The 20,644-nt window shown below is 42.9% G+C and overlaps 1 protein-coding gene across 3 annotated transcripts in view; it reads right to left on the bottom strand.

The window, feature by feature from the left end:
• gtf3c1 (general transcription factor IIIC subunit 1) overlaps positions 1–20,644 on the bottom strand; it is a 92,514-nt gene that overhangs the window by 21,998 nt on the left and 49,872 nt on the right. For all 3 annotated transcript variants that reach the window (XM_086000583.1, XM_086000581.1, XM_086000582.1), the window contains exons 19-27: positions 20,068–20,245; positions 17,369–17,516; positions 16,921–17,056; positions 13,405–13,483; positions 11,916–12,104; positions 8,483–8,643; positions 6,966–7,108; positions 4,835–4,916; positions 266–378 (exon numbers count right to left, since the gene is read on the bottom strand). In XM_086000583.1, coding sequence (XP_085856709.1) covers positions 266–378; positions 4,835–4,916; positions 6,966–7,108; positions 8,483–8,643; positions 11,916–12,104; positions 13,405–13,483; positions 16,921–17,056; positions 17,369–17,516; positions 20,068–20,245 — 1,229 coding nt within the window. The remainder of the gene's footprint in view (positions 1–265; positions 379–4,834; positions 4,917–6,965; positions 7,109–8,482; positions 8,644–11,915; positions 12,105–13,404; positions 13,484–16,920; positions 17,057–17,368; positions 17,517–20,067; positions 20,246–20,644) is intronic.

The raw sequence follows: 20,644 nt of genomic DNA, 5'->3' as shown, positions 1-20,644 counted from the left end.
CACATGGAAGATATTAAACTTACTACATAGGCATGTAAAGTGATCAGAAAACAATTTTTAAATTTAGCATTAAGACTTTCATTTAAATTTAAAGACCAAGACGGTTATGTACAAACCCTCATAACATAACTTTATAAATATGTGTTGGCAACACTCCTGGGAGCACATCGTAAACAGAAAGTGCTGCAGCATCAATATTAAATGCTATTATTCATCATACCAGAAACATATAGTTTCACATAAAAACATGTAATCAGCAGCTTACCTGGCAAATAATTCCTGCAGCGTATTTGGAATTTCAATATTTCCAGATCCTATTGCAGAGCTGAATTTCTGCCTCAGTCTTCCTACAAATTCTTTAAACTCCTCTACACAAACCTATGCAATTTAAAGTAGTTGTTTCAACACAAGAGCATCTGACTTCAAGGTCACAGTGTACAGACAGGTGCCATTCACAAATAGCACAGAAGGAATAAAAGAAACAGACCCCTCCAACCATGGTCAACCAACAGACTAGCAGTACTTTAAAGGAATCTTAGAACATTCCTTAGACAGACCTCAGCATCACCAGCTCAAGGCAGTATGAAAGCCTTGGGTTGGCCATTTTTCTCTGATGTTGTCATCAATGACTTGTTTCCAGCGCCCATATTTAAAGCAGCCTTGCACTCAACTCACAAAGGTTTCCAGAGGAGGGTGGAAGGTGTCAAAGAAAGGCCACAGGAGAGAGAAAACTTTTGAAACAAGGATAGCCAAAGGCAGAGGGCTGCACCCCCGTTCTCAGATTCTTCCTTGCATACTCTTGTGGAGGCTGTCAGAGGACCCAGGGAGGTCCTCTTCCCTGCTGACAGGCAAAGGAGACCTCCACAAGCTACAAAGAGAGCCTGGTTAGGATATAGCTGAGGAGGTCAGCAGCAAGGATGTGGCGAGGAGGACCTGAATACACTGCAGAAAACTCTTCAATGATTTCATGAGGTCAGGAAAGGTGAGTGCAATGCCACACTCACCCTCATCCTGAAGAGCCTGTCAACACATCCCCATCACTCTGCCTTCCCAAGCCTACTCCTGCACATCATTCTTTACACCAACATACTTGCACGTCCACCCATCCCTCTCTGTCTATGTACCTACTCACATCCCCATCTGACTAACCACCCCTCACACTCACCCTCATCCTAATGCAATCATAACAAGTAACACCACGGGAGGCCGCCATTTGGTATTGGCACCCCACTCCCTCAATCACCCTCTACAGATATAACCCATCCATTCCTTACAATCATTCCATCACTCTCACTCAAACTTCACTTCTTTCCCTCCTTGCGAGAGAAGAGAGCCCACAATAGAGAGAGGGAGAGAACCTGTGGTGTCCCTCCAGTAATTGCACACCTCACAGTAGCAGAGGCGGCGGCTCTGGAAATTTCAGGAGCTCAAGAGACACTGGCGGTGGGAGACGGAGAGAGGGGGGTGACGTAATAAAACTCACTACGCACTTGGTTTGAGTATAAAGCAAGGCTTTAATCAACTTGTTTCAAAATATGGAGGTCTAGTTATCTTTCACTAGTTCCTGTTTACAAAATATCCTGGGACGCTGGGGCCATGCCCGAATATTTATACTCCTTGGACGGCGCCAACAGTTGGCCGTCCAGTGTTATTTCATGAGTCTTTCTTCGTGGATCATAAGATTCATAACAGGGGACATCTCAGCAACCTGATGACAGAATCACATCTTATAAAGCCACATAGTATATGGTGACTGATGTCAGCAGCCAGTGAAATGTCATCATGTGCATAATGGTAATGTTACCCATTGTTATTATAACACTTCTAATTCATCTCTTTACTCTCCCACAGGTCCATCAACTGCCCCCCCACTGTCCAGCCGCAGAGGAGGAATAAGACTCCCTCAGAGGAACCTCCAGCCTCTGAGGGGGCAGAGTCAGCAGACCCAAGCGCAGCCAGCATCAGTGCAGATACGCATACCTCGGTGTGGGTCCTGTGCGCCATAGAGTAGTGTTGTCACCTGGTGTCTCTCAATTCACAAGTGAGCAAGAGCAGATGGTGTTGACAGGGACAGCAGTGGAGACTCCTCGCCGGAGGGTGCAAGATGCTCCAAGCTCTGCTGAGCTGCATGCAGACACTGAGCCTTGGGGGCCATCGAGAAAGAGGGTGATCTTGGAGCGGCAGCAACAATTGCATGAGGCTCTGGCATCTTTTGCAGCCATGATGTCTGCAAGTGCTCAGAGAATGGAGGGGGTCCATCTCCAACATCAGCACCACCATGTCGCAGGTGATGGCAACGATGTACTCTTCCATGGAAAGGATGGCCACCTGCATGGAGCAGCAAATGCGCCAGTCACATGAGCACATTAGCTGTGGACAACAGATGGCAGGCACTCATAGACCTCCTCTCAAGGAGGGATGTAAACGTAGACTTGGGCCTTCATCGCCCCACTACTGTGCAACAAGGTGCTAGCCAGCTCCTTGCTAGCAGGGAAGTGCGGGTGGCCCGAGGGATGACGACGAGAGGGGACATGGAAGTGGGGGCATGGAAGTGGGGGCTCGGCTCAAAGAGCATTTACTTCTCCCCCGTTGCCTCCCCCTCAGTCAGAGCCCCACATGCTTCCTCAGATTCTAATGGCCATGTATGCCCTTGCACAGTCGCAGGAGGAGCCAACTTTGGTGGGGCCATCACAGGCTCCAAAACTCAGACCAAGTTCGTCAAGTGTCTACACAGTCGCAGCAGGGAAGTGAGCAGCCTGCAACTATCTCTGCTGAAGCCACAGGGGTTACGCCTCGTACAAGCACTTGCAAACGAAAAATGATACAAAAGTAGATGCACAAGGGTAAGCACATAGGTGTGTCAACAAATGTTAGTGCTAAGTTTATGTTGTTTTGATTGCACACACAAATGCTTTTCTTCTTACCACTTTCAGATCTTGTCCAAACTTTGGAAGTGGCTTTGTCACTTGGAGTGAATGGTGACACATTATTTAACCTCAAGCATTGGGCCTTTAGGTGAGAGCAATGACTTGGTCATTGTAGAGATGCTTTATGGTGCTGTTGTGGGGGCCGGGAGAGTTAGTACAGCATGTGACTGCTGCTGGTGGCATCTGCATCTTAGGTTCCTCCTCCTCTTCCACCTGCTTATTCTCCTCCTCCGAAGAAGCTGTGCGCTGCGCGCCATGCTCCTGCAGCGCTATGTTGTGCAGCGCGTAGCAGACGATGATGATTCTGGAGACCCTGGCTGTGCGTAATTAAGGGCTCCTCCAGATCTGTCAAGGCATCGGAAGCGCATCTTCAACATGTCTACTGCTTGTTCTATGACAAATCTGGTGGACATGTGGCTCTCATTATAACGCTCCTCGGCCTCAGTACTTGGCCTCCTCAGGGGTGTCATGAGCCATGTCTTCAGTGGATAGCGCTCGTCTCCAAGCAGCCAGCCGATAAGTCTGTTTGGAGGTGCGAAGAGCTGAGGGAAGGTGGGCTGGCGCAGCACCAAAGAGTCATGACAGCTGCCAGTGAATCGGCGCACACATTCGAGCTGCACATTGAAGGAGTGGAAGCCTTTGCGGCTCACAAACACTCCTGGGTGATGATGGGATGCCTTCATGGCCACGTGTGCAGTCGATGACGCCCTGCACCTGTGGGAAGTCAGCCAGAGCCGCAAAGCCGGGCTCTCGCTCAGTAACACTGGCCTCATCAGTGGCAAAGTTGGTATAATTGGCTGAATTGTGAAACATGGCATCGGTCACCTGTGAGATGCATCTGTGGGCAGCCGACTGGGAGATCCCACAAATGTCTGCTGCAGGTCCCTGGAAGAAGCCTGAAGCAAAGAAGTTGAGGGCAAGGAGTGTCCACCAGGACCTCTGGGCAGCAGGTCTTGTCCCAGTAGCTACAAATGTCTGCGACGAACTGGCGCGATAGCCTAAGCCTCATGAAGCACTGCTGCTCAGTTATGTTGAGGGAGCTCAACCTCTGCCTGTATACCCTGTGTTGGGAGTATCGCCTCCGATGCACTGCAGTCCTGTGGTGCCCCCACTCTCATGTGGAGCATCACATCGTTGAGGAGAAGGCTGCTGTTAAACCTAAATCTGTGCACAGAATGGAGTCTTCAACAGCCTTTCCCTTAGGCAACTAATGAGGTGTAAGGTGTGTGTATTTATCTGGTATTCCCAGCTGTCAATTAATGCCCCCGCACAATAGCCACTGAACTTTCGTCTCCCCTTCACAGGTGAGGTTTCCGAGCTGCATGCTTCCCGTGCTCATGCCGTTAAATTCAGAAGCTGCAGTTAAAAAAGTCTGTTAAGGGTCTGATAACAAGCATTTAATGAGTATTAGGTCGCCCGCCTCTCCCAATCGGGTCCACGGCACGCTGGCAAACGCGCCAGGGTTAAAGGCGTGAGGAGGCGGGATGGACAGTGGGTTCCCAACGCGCTGCCTGTTTTTGCAATAGCCAACCCGCCTCCAAACGCGCACGCATGGCAACGGGAAAATTCCTGCCTTGGTCTTTAATTACCTGAAACCCATTTTGATTTCAGCCAATGAAGAATCAGAATAATCAAGTCTGACCAGGTTGCATCATCACTGTGATTAGGTCAAACTATAAATATTTTAGGTGCACCAACTGAGAGCATTTAATGACGGAGAGATTTTAATCTAACCTTAGATTTGGGGTAGCAATTCTAAATCATTTATGATGCTGTCTGCAATGCTTGAATTGACCACTGTCTTGTAATTATTGCCACAATGAATCTATAATACAAAGACTAGTTTCTCTACATTATTCAATGGTCCACCTTGAAAGAAAATAATGCACAGCTGTGCTCCTGGTTACCTTGCTGTCCTGGTAATTGTTCTTTTTATTCATAATTTCATTGATTAAAGCATGATCTTCATAGACTTCAGCAAGACAAATTCTGCCAACATTAAAAAAGTAGAATGAGTACAACATTTAATATTTTAAAAGCTACACTAAAATAGCCAGTGGGTCGTAAACACACTTGGAGAAGTCGAAAATCATTGATCCAGCTGTGATTCATGTAATATTCTGTTCAGACTGTATCATTATGTATAGAGTCTAGAGCACAGAAACAGGCCATTCGGCCCGACTGGTCTATGCCGGCATTTATGCTTCACACAAGCCTCCTCCCACTGCTCTTATCCTATCAGCACATCTTTCTATTCATTTCTCCCTCATGTGCCTATCTAGCTTCCCCTTAAACGCATCATATTCAACATTTAACATAATTTTTATAACCACATCTGTTGGAATGTTATTTATTATCCCAGGGACATCATCAACTGATCATGAATTGGGAAGAAAATCAAAGAGGCCAAGTCTACCTTTTCTGTTAAAGGTATTTCTCTGCTTTCCCTTCTTGGACTTCCCCGTATTCCGCTCCCCAGAAGTGGGTGGGCTGGCTCCTGCCCACAGCAGGGACACTGGGGAGCAGGAAAGATGTGAAAGCAGTCTAATGTGACTCTCCTTGCTGTACGCACCACAGAGTGCCACCCCACAGTGGAGATTTGAGAATATCCCAGGACACGGAGATGTACAGGTGGAAACTTGTATTCCACCACATGGTGACACATCACTCTGGGTCTCCCCTGCGACAGAACACCACAGATCCCTCAGCAAAAATATATATTTCAAAATATGTGTGTTCATCATGAAGAATGCTATTAGTGCTGTGTAATTTTAGGCACCTAGTATCAGCCAACAACCCCCAGATGACAAAACTAGATGCAGTGTAAAAAGCTGCCTCGACTCTGCCCCAACCACAAGAGATTCCACCCCCCACTTCCCACACCATCCTTAGGCCTGTCTGGGTGGCATTGTAATTAGTGCTAATTTAGGGTCAGTTTTGTGCTGTAGGCCTATGCCCACTTTGGAGCTGTATCAAGACTGCCCAAACTAATTTACCATAGCACTCTAACAGTAAGCCGGCAGAAGAGATTTGCATCCATCAATATGGGCTGGATTTAAACCGGATCACAGAGGTGAAAGGGAAGGTTTAACCAACAGTGTCACCCATTCCCCAACAAAAATACTTAACAAATTATCTTCCATAGGTATGTGAATTGCAATTGGTTGGAAAGAATAGTTACTCTGATTAAAATTAGCTGCTTCTTATGTACAAAATGTTCTAATTGATCACTGACCTACGTTTGGTTATTCAAGGCAAACGAGTAAGGGCTTCCTGAGTGCAACTGTTAAGGTTCACTTAACTGCAACCACCATATATTAAGATTGGTCCATGTGACTTTAATTGATAAATTACATTAAATTTATTACATGACTCGTTGGCAGAATTCTGTAAAGTCTCTGGTCCAGACCACAAAAACATCCGTATAGACAGCAGAGGGGAAGTACAAAACTAGACAACTGTAGATTTATCATAGAATCATAGCATGGTGACAGCACAGAAGGAGGCCATTTGGCCTGTCGAGCCCATGCTGGCTCGCTGCAAGAGCACTTCAGCTAGTCCCACTCCCCCGCCCTTTCCCCGTATCCCTGCAAATTTCTTTCCTTCAGATACTTATCCAGCTCCCTTTTGAAAGCCGTGATTGAGTCTGCCTCCACCACCCTTTCAGGCAGTGCATTCCAGATCTTAACCACTTGCTGCGTAAAAAAGTATTTTCTTATGTTGCCTTTGGTTCTTTTGTCAATCACATTAAATCTGTCCTCTGGTTCTCGACCCTTCTGCCAATGGGAACAGTTTCCCTCTATCTACTCTGTCCAGACCCCTCATGATTTTGAACATGGATAAGATTGGTAGTTACAAAGAAAGTTCCCTTGCTGCTCTAAAAGGCTCCATGGGATTGGTTCTGAAAAAAGTTCACAATGTTGCAATATCTAGAAAAGATTTAATTATTATAAAATGTAATGCATTGCCACGTCGTGCTCTAACACTTCTTGTGACTGTTACTTGCCACTATTTATTCATCAGTAGCCGTGGCCTCACCTATAGTTAAGCATCGTCTGTGGGTTCTTGAGGATGTAGCGGGATCGACGGCCTACGGCAAGAGAGGTTTTATCCAGAGCCACTTCAAAATAATCGTGCATGACATCTCTCACCGTTTGCCAAGTAACAAAGGGCCCCTTCACCTAAATGCAACAAGACATTTTGATTTCAAAATGGTGCAAATTTGTGTTTAACACAGTTTTGCCTGTGCAAGTTTCCTGGTCTCGTCTTGTCACAGCCTGGTTAAAATACCACTCTCCTCCTGCCTATACCACCAGGAGATTTGATTCAGTGATGAGATGCTGATTGCTACAAGTGCTCGCAACATCTCGCATGATAGCATGCCCAAAATAGGTAATTAAGATCTGGAGAAGATGCGGGTGTGGCTATCTGTAGAGACTGGGATCTGAAGCTGGAGTTAGACCATGGCAAAGAACACCTGCATGGTCCACCAACAGACTGCAGTCCTTTGAAGGAATCTTTGAACATTCCTTAACTAACAGAATAGATTACCAGATTATTATAAGGTCTTATAACATTTACAACTGTATGTATGAAAATGCTAATAGCAGCTCTTGAGTATAGAAGTAAATGGAAATTAAAATATATACAGGAACCATGTCTTACAGGGAGCATCTGATTGAATGGGCTTGAGGGGCTGAATGGCCTATACCTATTCCTATAGTATTCTCGGCAGCCTGAGGACAATACTTGGCATTACAGGTGTCCTAAGCCACCTTCATACATTGTCACGACTTGACCTGTGCAGGGAACTCAAGACACAATTAAGAGGGCAAAAATATATTTTTGGAAAAAAAATAAAGCTGTTAATATCTAAAACAATTCCAAATTTAAAAAATGTTACCAAAGTAATTTTTAGGCAGTTTCTATATTTCCCAGTTGTTGCTTTTTCTGTGCACAAGAAATATTTTGAAAGGACTGAACATTTTGTATAGAATTATCACCAAACACGGTTTATATAAAATGGTTAATGGTAACTTGAATTTGAAAAGGTGGATTGAAGCACTTTTGTTTCACACTTTTTTTGAGTCTATGTGCAAACTCACTCCCTCCATTTGTCTTCCATAGATCACACATCACATGATCTGTCGCCAATGCCTCTCTGAACCAATCACTTGAAGTAAGAGTGGCCCAAGAGCAACACTCCTGCAGGCAAAGAAAAACATTCCCTCTATTCCATCCCAATCTGTCTCAACTCCAATCACACTTGGCATCCTTATTCTTAAGTGAGATTACCAATTTAGTTAAAATCTGCGCTAAATTATGAGCAGTTTTGTGATGTATGGCCCAATCCATATGGAACTGGGTAAAGACTACAATCCATTTCATGCTGAACCAATATGACTGTCAGACAGTAGAAACTTTCATCCCACTAATTTGGGCTGGATTCAAATCCAGGTCATGGAGGCTAAAAGATCAGTGCGATAACGCACTGCACCATTAACATTATTTTGCTATGTTATGCATTTTTCAAAAATACACATTTAATTGCTTACTTTTTTGTTAAGAACGTGGCTGGCTACTCGACAAAGCATTAGCAGACTGTCTTCCTGCGCAGTCCAGGTTACACGGAGTTTGGTCATGCGACGCAGCGCACTCCTATCAGCATCATCTTGGAAGCGAAACCGCTTTGTCTTTCCCTGTTGTGGTACTTGCTCTGCAAATATCAGTGAAGAATTGTTATAAAAGGGGAAAACGTACGACATTTATTAAGCAGAAGAGCACTGAAGCCAGAGAACCCGAGTTCACTTCCCAACTTTAATTAATGTTTGTTCACAATATTCACCCTCTCCATGCACTGTACTTTAGTTAGCAACAGAAAATACTTTCTAATGGGCCTCACGGTATTTACAGCAATAAGGCCGTGTGGCTTTAAAGAGACAAGCCACGTGGCATAAAGCCCTCCACATAGCAGCAGAATACATGGGAGTACGATATTGTTGCTATCACGGAGACATGGTTGAGGGAGGGTCAGGACTGGCAGCTCAATATTCCGGGGTATAGAATCTTCAGGCGAGACAGAGGGGGGTGTAAAAGGGGAGGGGGTGTTGCAATATTAATTAAGGAGTCAATTACTGCTGTAAGGAGGGATGATATATTAGCGGGTTCCTCTAATGAGGCCATATGGGTAGAACTTAAAAACAAAAAGGGGGCAAGCACTTTGCTGGGAGTGTACTATAGGCCCCCAAACAGTCAGGGGAAGATAGAGGAACAGATATGTAGGCAAATCTCAGAGAAGTGTGAAAATAAGAGGGTAATAATAGTGGGGGATTTCAACTTCCCCAATATAAATTGGGATAGTCAGAGTGTGAAAGGCTTAGAGGGTGCAGAATTCTTAAAGTGCATCCAGGAGAGCTTTTTGAGCCAACATGTAGAAAGTCCTACAAGAGAGGGGGTGGTACTGGACCTAATTCTAGGGAATGTAGCCGGGCAAGTGGTGGCAGTGTCAGTAGGAGAGCATTTTGGCGACAGTGACCATAATTCGGTGAGATTTAAGGTGGTCATGGAAAAAGACAAAGACGGCCCGGAAATAAGGGTTCTAAATTGGGGGAAGGCCGATTTTAATATAATAAGGCAGGATCTGGCCAAAGTGGACTGGGAGCAGCTACTTATAGGAAAATCCACATCAAAACAGTGGGAGACTTTCAGAAGGGAAATAGAGAGAGTACAACGCCAACATGTTCCTGTAAAGGTCAAGGGTGGGACCAACAAGCAAAGGGAACCTTGGATGACAAGGGATATACAAAAATGCATTAGAAATAAAAGGGGGGCTTTTGGCAGTTACAAAAGACTAAAGACGGAAGAAGCCCTAGAGGAGTATAAAAAGTGCAGGGGCATACTTAAAAAAGAAATTAGGAGGGCGAGGAGGGGCCATGAAATAACACTGGCGAGCAAAATAAAGGAAAATCCTAAGATGTTTTATAAGTATATTAAGGGCAAGAGGATAACCAGGGAAAGGATAGGGCCCATTAGGGACCAAAGTGGCAATCTGTGTATAGAGCCAGATGATGTAGGCGGGGTTTTAAATGAATTTTTTGCATCTGTGTGCACTATGGAGAAAGACGATGCAGACATAGAAATCGGGCAAGGGGACTGTGACATACTTGAACATATTAGCATCGAGAGGGAGGAGGTGCTAGCGGTTTTAGCAGGCCAAAAAGTGGATAAATCCCCAGGCCCGGACGAGATGTATCCCAGGCTGCTGTGGGAGGCAAAGGAGGAGATTGCAGGGGCTCTGACACAAATTTTCAGAACCTCTCTGGCCACAGGGGATGTACCAGAGGACTGGAGAACAGCTAATGTAGTACCATTATACAAGAAGGGTAGCAGGGATAAACCAGGGAATTACAGGCCAGTGAGCCTAACATCTGTGGTAGGGAAATTATTGGAAAAAATTCTGAGGGACAAAATTAGTCTCCACTTGGAGAGGCAAGGATTAATCGGGGATAGTCAGCATGGCTTTGTCAAGGGTAAATCATGTCTGACAAATCTGATTGAATTTTTCGAGGGGGTGACTAGGGGGGTGGATGAGGGAAATGCTGTGGATGTGGTTTACATGGACTTCAGTAAAGCTTTTGACAAAGTCCCGCATAGGAGACTGGTCAAGAAGGTAAGAGCCCATGGGATCCAGGGTGCCTTGGATCCTAAACTGGCTGAGTGGCAGGAGGCAGAGGGTGATGGTCGAAGGTTGCTTTTGTGACTGGAAGCCTGTGTCCAGTGGGGTACCTCAGGGATCGGTGCTGGGTCCCTTGTTGTTTGTGATCTACATAAATGATTTGGATGAGAATGTAAAAGGTATGATCAGTAAGTTCGCAGATGACACGAAAATTGGTGGGGTGGTAAATTGCGAGGAGGAAAGCCTCAGGCTACAGGACGATATAAACGGGTTGGTCAGATGGGCGGAAAAGTGGCAAATGGAATTTAACCCTGAAAAGTGCGAGGTGATGCATTTTGGACGGACAAATAAGGCAAGGGAATACACAATGAGTGGTAGGACCCTAGGAAGTACAGAGGGTCAGAGGGACCTTGGTGTACATGTACATAGATCCCTGAAGGCAGCGGAACAGGTAGATAAGGTGGTTAAAAAGGCATATGGGATACTTGCCTTCATTAGCCGAGGCATAGAATATAAGAGCAGGGAGGTTATGATGGAGCTGTACAAAATGCTGGTGAGGCCACAGGCTGGAGTACTGTGTGCAGTTCTGGTCACCTCACTATAGGAAGGATGTGATTGCTTTGGAGAGGGTGCAGAGAAGATTCACCAGGATGTTACCTGGGATGGAGCGCCTCAGCTATGAAGAAAGACTAAACAGGCTGGGGTTGTTTTCCTTGGAGCAAAGAAGGCTGAGGGGGGACCTGATTGAGGTGTACAAAATGATGAGGGGCATAGATAGGGTAGACAAAGAGGAACTTTTCCCCTTAGTAGGGGGGTCAATAACAAGGGGGCATAGATTCAGGGTAAGGGGCAGGAGATTTAGAGGGGATTTGAGGAGGAACTTTTTCACCCAGAGGGTGGTTGGAATGTGGAACTCAATGCCTAAAAGGGTGGTAGAGGCAGGAACCCTCACAACATTCAAGAAGCATTTGGATGAGCACTTGAAATGCCATTGCATACAAGGCTATGGACCAAATGCTGGAAAATGGGATTAGACTGGACAGGGATGGATGGGCGGCGCGGACACGATGGGCCGAAGGGCCTCTTTCTGTGCTGTAAAACTCTATGACTCTAATAATACGTTGTACATTAGGTGGTATAAAATGCATATCCTCCAATTTAGCATGAGCAACCCCAAGGGAAATATGCTATTTTGCACAATAAAGAAACTGCCAAAAAACACAAATAGGCATATATATGTCATGAAATAATTGTTCCTCCGTCTTTAAAAGACAAAACCGAATCGGCCGAAGTCTGCAATGATAAAATCTCACCTTTCCTTTTCTTTTTCCTTTGTTTCTTCCCACTCTCCTTTTCAGGTCGTTTTCTTTTCTGTCCTTTTCCACCAGCTACTCTTTTGTTTCTGCCCACATTACATTCTTTTTCAATTCGAACGTCTTCCCTATTTTTGGCAAGAGGTTCTTGCACAGACCTGAGCATCCCTAACATGTTGTATTTATTTCCTGGATCAAAAAAACCCCATAAGAAATAGAAAGCAATTAAAAACCACAGAACACTTTGCCGATAAAGTAATGCTTATTAGCACTATGTCTACCTCACACATACATACATATACACACACATAACTATTTGAGTAAGGGGCATCTGTTATTTTCTGTTTCGTACCCAGCCAAATTCCTGGGACCCTCTATTCTACCTTCCAAAACAGTGTCAACTAGCCAAAGGAAAGCAGTACAATCATTACAAATAATGTTTCTTCCACCCACCCAAGTATACAGCAACAGATATAATGTACTAGCAGATTAACAAATACATAACAAAGAGAAATCTGATCAGACACAAAGAAGCCTTGAGCAAATTATTGGTATTCTTAACTGGCAATGGCATGTGACAAACGAAGACCAGCAGAAGGAGGAAGGGGAGAAAATAGATTTTACCACAAAGGGCAAGCTTCACCCTTATTCTTAAGGGAAAAACATGTAAAGAATAAAACATTTCATCTTCTGGCCACGAGAGACGGCAGGCAGATATCTCCTAAACATCAGCCACTATTGAGGTGCCCACTAGTTAAGTGCAAAAGTATTGCTTAGGGGCACTTGCCCTCTGATCTTCCCTCTCAATAATGAACTAGACCAGCCTCTGGAGTGGCTGAAAAGTGAGATACTGATATCAAATAGAAGACAGTAATGAATATTTCTGAATAACTCCAATCCAGTTAGAGCATTTCAAGTCTATCTGGAAAGTAGACACATTTTGGTTTTGGCTCCAGTACAGGCTAATTTGGTTGAGATTATGCACAATTTATATTGACATTTGTCCTGTGTGAACAGGCTTGGTCAACAGAACGTTCCAGCTTGCAAGACATAAAATCTGAAGTACTTAAATCTGATTATCCAAGAAAAGACGACCTGCAAATCAGCTTCCATCTTATCAGTGGAACTATCTGCGATGCTTTTCCACCGTGTCAGCATCACACATAGGGATTTGTATGCAGATAGCATGGTTTAAGCTCTTCAAAAACTGCTAGAGACTTGAATTTCACCATCTTAAATCACTAAAATCCATGTATAATGTCATTTTAAATTTTTTAACTAAATATCCTGGGCTCTTGACAATTTCAGGAATATATTCCAGTCTCACTTCAACATTTAATGATGGTCATATCAGGGTTCTATACTCCCATGTGAGGCCAATAATCCAGGGTAATATGATAACCACTCAATAGATTAGAGAAGTTTCACACAAAATAGATAATACAGAACCATATTTTACTGAGGCTCATTTTCAAGATAAATATTTCACCTGCAACACTGAGGGGAAGGGAATGTTTGTTCAGGAAGCTTTGTAATCGCACGGAGCTGCTCTCAGGGATACTGAGGCTCTACAAAAGAAGCAAAACTGGGTTAAAAGTAGTTTGCTTTAAACTGGCCTAAAGCAAAAACAAGATTGTTCTGCTTACCTGTTCGCATTCACAGCCTCATTTTTGTATTCACACTCCTGTGAACACCATAACAACTTGCATTTATATAGCGCCTTTAACATAGTAAAATGTCCCAGACGCTTCACAGTAACGAATAGCAAACAAAATTTCACACTGAGCCACATAAGGAGATATTAGGACAGATGATCAAAAGCTTGGTCAAAGAGATAGGTTTTATAGAGACTCTTAAAGAAGAGAGGGGTAGAGAGACGGAGAATAGAAAAACAGAATATTTTTTAAATGGTGAGAAACTTTCAAATGTTGATGTTCAGAGAGATTTGGGTGTCCTCATGCAAGAAACAGAAAGCTAGCATGCAGGTACAGCAAGCAATAAGGAAGGCAAATGGCATGTTGGCCTTTATTGCAAGGGGGTTGGAGTATAAGAGTAAGGAAGTCTTGCTACAATTGTACAGGGCCTTGGCGAGACCACACCTGGAGTACCGTGCACAGTTTTGGTCTCCTTATCCAAGGAAGGATATACTTGCCTTGGAGGCGGTGCAACGAAGGTTCACTAGATTGATTCCTGGGATGAGAGAGCTGTCCTATGATGAGAGATTGTGTAGAATGGGCCTATACTCTGGAGTTTAGAAGAATGAGAGGTGATCTCATTGAAACATACAAGATTCTGAAGGGGATTGACAGGGTAGATGCTGAGAGGTTGTTTCCCCTGGCTGGAGTGTCTAGAACTAGGGGGCATAGTCTCAGGATAAGGGGTAGGCCATTTAAGACTGAAATGAGGATGAATTGCTTCACTCAGAGGGTTGTGAATCTTTGAAATTCTCTGCCCCAGAGGGCTGTGAATGCTGAGTCTGAGTATATTCAAGGCTGAGATAGACAGATTTTTGGACTCTAGGGGAATCAAGGGATATGGAATAACAACAGAAAACGCTGGAAAAACTCAGCAGGCCAGGCAACATCCGTGGAGAGAGAAACAGAGTTAACGTTTCAGGTCGAAACCCTTCTTCAGAACTAAGAAAAAAGTAGGAAATAAAACAGATTAAAAGGCCAGTTTGGGGGCTGGGAAATGGGGGAGGGGATGAAAGAACAAAAGGTCTGAGAGGTGAAGAGACATTAAGAGATATTCAAGACAAGATGAGATGGTAATAGGACAGATAAAGAGACAAAAGATGGCTCTAGATGAAGTGTGAAATGCGCTGGCAGAGTGAAAGACAGCTGCCATGTGGGAGAGAAAAAAAGGAAAAGGCACAAACCAAAGGTGTGGATAAAAAATATATAAAAATAATAGGGGCCGAGGTTATGATCTGAAATTGTTGAACTCAATATCGAGTCCGGAAGGCTGTAAAGTGCTTAATCGGAAGACGAGGTGCTGTTCCTCGAGCTTACGCTGAGCTTCCGTGGAACAATGCAAGAGGCCGCGGACGGGATATGGAGATCGGGCAGGAAAGTGGAGTTGAGGTCGATGATCAGCCATGATCTTATTGAATGGCGGAGCAGGCTCGAAGGGCTGTATGGCCTGCTCCTGCTCCTATTTCTTATGTTCTTAGGTCACAAGATAGTTAGGGGTGAGGAAGGCCATTCAACCTATCTTGGTTCACCACCCTGAAAGATCCCCTCATTTCAGCCTCCAATTGTTCTTAAAAGATTTCAGTGATTTCATCGCCACTACTCTTCCTGGAAATCTATTTATGCACCAATCATCCTGTGCAAAGAATTTCCTGGCATCAGTCCTAAATTTACCTTTTAATAGGTTGAATCTAGGTTTACTTGTTCTACTCTTACAATTTAACTTAAAGTAATATTCCAGATTTAACTATATTTCCTTAACTACTTTGTATACATATAGATCACCTCTCTGACGCCTCCTTTCCAGGCTGAAAAGCCCAAGTTTCTCCAGCCTTTTTCCATAACTCAGACCACTGACACAAGGGATCACCCATATAGCTATTCTGTGCACTGCTGCCAGTACTTGAATGTCTTCCCTGTGCTCAGCAACCAGAACTGGGCACAGTATGCAATTGGTCCTGATTTCCTCTAACTTCTGTCCTGTCAATGTAATTCCGTGTTCTTCTGTCCTGTCAATGTAATTCCATGTTCTTCTGTCCTGTCAATGTAATTCCATGTTCTTCTGTCCTGTCAATGTAATTCCGTGTTCTTCTGTCCTGTCAATGTAATTCCGTGTTCTATTGGCTTTGTTGGTTGCTGCTCTGCATTGGTTAAAGATGTCAAGCAATGAATCAGCTAAGACTCCTAGGTCTCTTCCTGCTTTATCCTTCACTATTTCAACGCATTTCATGGCGTACCTGTGTGGCTTATTTTTATTCTTCCTATGTGCAGTACTTTACATTTGTCTGCATTAAATTGCATGTGTCATTTTGCTGCTTGCACACCTATTTTACCCAACCTGTTCTGTCATTTCAACCAGTGTTACAGAATATATGTATTGTTCAGACCTTTTCACAATATAAAGACAGGTATAATAATCTGTAGTTAGTTTTGTGTTACCTAACCCCACATCAAAACCAATGTTTGCAGTACCCAAAGTAAAATGTTTGCTTCTAATCTCTGAATTTCACTCAGTGGATGCCACAGAAACAAAATTTCCAGCTGTTTGACAGATGCTTACAGTTCACCCTGTAAGCCCGAGTCAAGGATCATGATGAAATTTCTCAGGCAATTTAAAAACTGAAACTGTGTTCAGAAAAGGATGAGGGAAATGACTACGTGCTTAGCAACCTTAGGTATTACAGTCATTTTGTACTTCAGTCATTTTGTACTTTGCAATAACATCCAATTTTCCAAGGCAGCTTCCTTCAACCTTTGTACGAGTTGAGAATACAAAGAAGTGGTGAAGTGGCCGGTTCCAGCCCTGAATGCAACAGGAACCTTTTCCCCCTCCAGAAATCAGGCACATTTTAATCCACAACTTGGCACTAGTTTAAAATATCAGTAAGACTTCCGATAAGAGATTAGTGGAACTAGCTGTAGCATGTACCAATTCTCATAGCCAGTGAAAGTGGATGCTGTATTGCAGAAGCTGGTTTAATGTGACAGATGCTGATAGCAGGGGAAAAGTAATTGAAGGCCATTAAATAGAGGAGGAGAAGGAAAATCATGTGGGCGGATAATACATTCAGCTTATTATACGACAGTGTCTTGAAAACCCTCCCCAAAGACGACGAGTTTGAATCATTACCAATGACATCATGAAGATGAAAATGTAAGAGAGAATTTTGTGTATTTTTCAAAAACGATCACTTGTCCGCTAAACAATGATTAAATGCAGAGATAGTCAGACAGTTGAACTAAGTCGCCATATCCTGTTGAAACGATACATCAACTACAAAATTTTTGCTTCCGTTTACATTTCGAACACTTACTTTTTTAGCATTGTTAATAATGTAACTGGTCCAGATCCAGTTTCGTTTCAGATGTCCAAAGAAACTAGAATCCAGACCAGCTGCTCCAAGACCATCACCAGGTAGTTTCCCATCATCCACCAACTTCCGACTACCCCTGGAGGGATTGAGGAATAGAAATCACTAAAAGCAACATTGTCTTGTTCCAATCTGAAATTTAACACCGACTCAAATTGATTTTAATATAATCTCACAGAATGAATGGCAAGAAAAGAAAGCGAGAGTGAGCGCGAGCACACAAACAACTAAATTAGGTTAAGTAGTACACTCATTTCATATTTCAGGAATACTGCCAAACCACTGGTGAAGGTAGTAAATTGAACAGCACATGACACCTTGTTTTCATTTGAATAATTCAAAGACTAATATGAACTCTGATTTGACTGCATGAATTAAAAGAAAAACGTACGTGGTGTACTCCAGCAGGGCACATTTGTGCTCCAGGGTGTTCTTAGTAGTTGTGTCCTGTTCAATCACAGAGTTAAGCACAGTGTCCTCTGCTCCCTCTTGTGTTGCCTGACCACCATTTCTGTGTAAGCGAGGAAACCGAATAACTCCTGAAAACAGAAACAGATGCGTTATTTGTAAGAATTTTTAGAAAGAGGTAAAGGCCATTTGGTTCAATAATCCTGTCCACTTTTCACAGATCAACCTCGCCTTCCTGCCGCATCCCTCAAATAATCTACTCCATAAGTGGATCTAATTGTTTCTTGAATCGATTTATACCGGTCACTGCAAAGGCTTTCCCTGATAACTTACTTCATACTCAATACTCAAAAGTTTTGGGTTTGGGTAAAGGAGTTCTGCCCAACTACCTAGATCGCTCCTATTAAATAAAAAGAATTGCAAATGCTGGAAATTGGAAATAGAAATTTACTTTTTCCCACATGTGGACTAATCTGCTGTGCAATTCCAGCATGTGTTTTTATTCCTAATTTCTAAAACTTGTGTACCCTGTCATCTGAACCCTTGCCATAGTGAAGAGTTCGTTTGGATCAATTTTGTCAATCCATTTTATCATATTGCAAATATCAATTAGGTTTTCTCAAAGTTTCCTCTTTTCCAAAGGAAATGAGCTTCAACTTCGCTCATACAATTTAAATCCCTGATACCTGGAACAATCTTTTGTGCTCACCTCTGTAAACCTTTACGTTGGGTGATCAGAACCACACACAGGATGCCAGATAAGGTTCGACTAATGCCTTATACAGCAACAGCACAACCTCTTTTGATTTGTACCCGATCCCTCTATTAATGTACACATTATCTTATTTGTCTTTTTTACTGCAGTAGATTTGTTCACAATAATCCCTGGAACCCTCTCCTGACCAAAGCACTATATTACTGTCCCATTGAACACTTGTGGTTCCTTGCTCCCGTATTAAATACTTTACATTTACACAAACAGCCACCTAGGCTGATAAATTTAAGAACAACATACAAATAAAAAATAAATCATTTAAGTATGTTCACTTGCTTCTGTAGAAACAGAGCAGGACTTGAACAATCCTAAGACACGAAACTTTGCACTGGTGTGCATATCCAAGTGCTCTATGTCAGGAGATACATAACGTTGCTCACAGCAGCACATTCACTGTCCAATGGTCCAGAGTAAATGCTCTACTCTAAATTTTCTGTGAAAAAAACATGGAGGTGTCTCGCCATTAGTGCACCTTTTAAAAGCTTTACTGCAATGAATTAGGATTAACTCCACCTTTCTTTTTTTGGCTATTCAATTGATTTTCAGACCATTTTTTTGTTAAAAGGAGAAATGAACAATAAGGTCCAAGTATTAGGCAATGCTACATTTCGGGGCTCCTCAATTTCCCTAGTAAAAGGTCAGTCAACAGAATCCCTATGGGCCACATCCGCTTCCATCAATGGTGTCAGTACTCTTGGTCTGTTTTCACACCAAATGCAAGCCATTACACTCCCTCAGTCTCCAACGAGTGCTTTCTGTCACAGTTACATGGATGATATTAGGACTGTATTCAACAATTCTGATGTGCTTTGCTCCAAACTTGAAGGGGAATCGATTGAACTATTGGACATTTTCAAATATAAAGCTTCATATTAGTATTGCACCACAGAAATCACAAGACATTGAAGATCAAGCACGTGAAGCGGTAGCAGGCTCAGGTAATAATCTTATCAATTTCAAAGTGGTTTCATAAATTAAAACTCTAACTTGTGACCTGTAGATTAGAGCCAGTTTAGAGGAAAAGGTCATTGGTAACTAGCAAACATATCTAAATAACTTTATAAAACTTATCACAATGAAACAATTAAGACATATAAAGAAATTAATATAGTGCCTTGTTTTATAGATGCACAGAAAAGCAATACTACTTAAATGCAGAAATATACCAGTATACATTGTGGTCTTTTACAGCTTGCTTTAAAAAATGTTTGAAGTAAATAGAGACCTTAATGAAGAAATTCTAAACCTTTCATTAAAATATATTTTTTCCCCCTGTAGTTTGACAGTTAGTGACACTGTGTGGCCAAAACATGCATTGCATGGTGTAGCAATAAACTTACACAAGGACAGTCCAGATTACCAAGCACACAATCTAACTAAATCCAGCCCATTACCTTCGGGATCACTCCATGGTGCTCCTTCTAGACCAGAGCACTATTCCTCCCCACGGCTGCATAGGAAGAAAGCACCCTACTTATCAGCCTTCATTCTCTAAATTTTACAACCAGGAATTAACATTATTTATGGATCGACTGATGTTGCTCTATTTTGTGTAAGGTGCAGTGTAAGTGGCACTCTCATCAGCTACAGCATGAGACTCAGGAAAAAGAGCCCAGCCACAGAGCTCACCGAGACTATACGGATGTATCTAACAATATTGAATTCACTGGTTGACGGTTCTCTGCTAGATTGATAGAGCTGGAATATGTTACTGTAGAAATATGATTTAAAGAGTACCCAATCATTTGCTGGACATTTCAAAGACAAAAATGACTGTTTCAGCACAAGTACAACACAACTTTGATTAAACTGATCTACAATACCTTTAACCTTATACAGTAATGAGTTTGAGAAGAAAAAGAGTAGGGACTACTGAGCAAGAACGGATGGTCTGGCACTGTGCTTACCCAGCGGTGTATTCAGGCAGACACACATAAGGTCAAACCAGAAGCTTTCTACATCTTGCAAACAGTTGAGAGCATAGCAACGATTATCAAATGGTCGGCTGCTTCTGGCCAAGTTGTAATGTGGATCACAACTAGTAGTATCAACAATCATGGCATTCTTTTTGATATAAATGAAAACCTAGGGCAAGAAAAAAGAAAAGAATCACAGGTCAATTTGCAGTTTTAGGTTTCATTTTAGGAAGAATAATATTCACACAATGTGGAATTATTTGAGCAGTTCAGTGTGCTGCATGTTGGTGTGGCAGTAGAGCTGGACCAGGGCAAGGGGGGGGGGGGGGGGGGGTGGGGGAGAAGACATTGCACTAGGTCACTCTTGTGTGCTGCTTTAAGAGGTACCGCTGGCAGAAGCTGTGAAATATATATACTGTATATATCTATATATCTCATTCAATTTGATCCACTGTTTTTCAGTGTTACCCATCACTCATCAAGCCAAGCCTTCAAAAATAATCAAGTCATTACAAAAACAAAAGTTTTGAAATTACACAGCTTTAGTTAGATTCTGTTGTATGTTTAT

Source organism: Somniosus microcephalus, chromosome 11, assembly GCF_052327205.1.
Source record: "Somniosus microcephalus isolate GS21.2 chromosome 11, FLI_Smic_1.0, whole genome shotgun sequence".
In the NCBI taxonomy this organism is placed as follows: Eukaryota; Metazoa; Chordata; class Chondrichthyes; order Squaliformes; family Somniosidae; genus Somniosus; species Somniosus microcephalus.
This window is presented reverse-complemented; position numbering and strand designations above follow the sequence as displayed.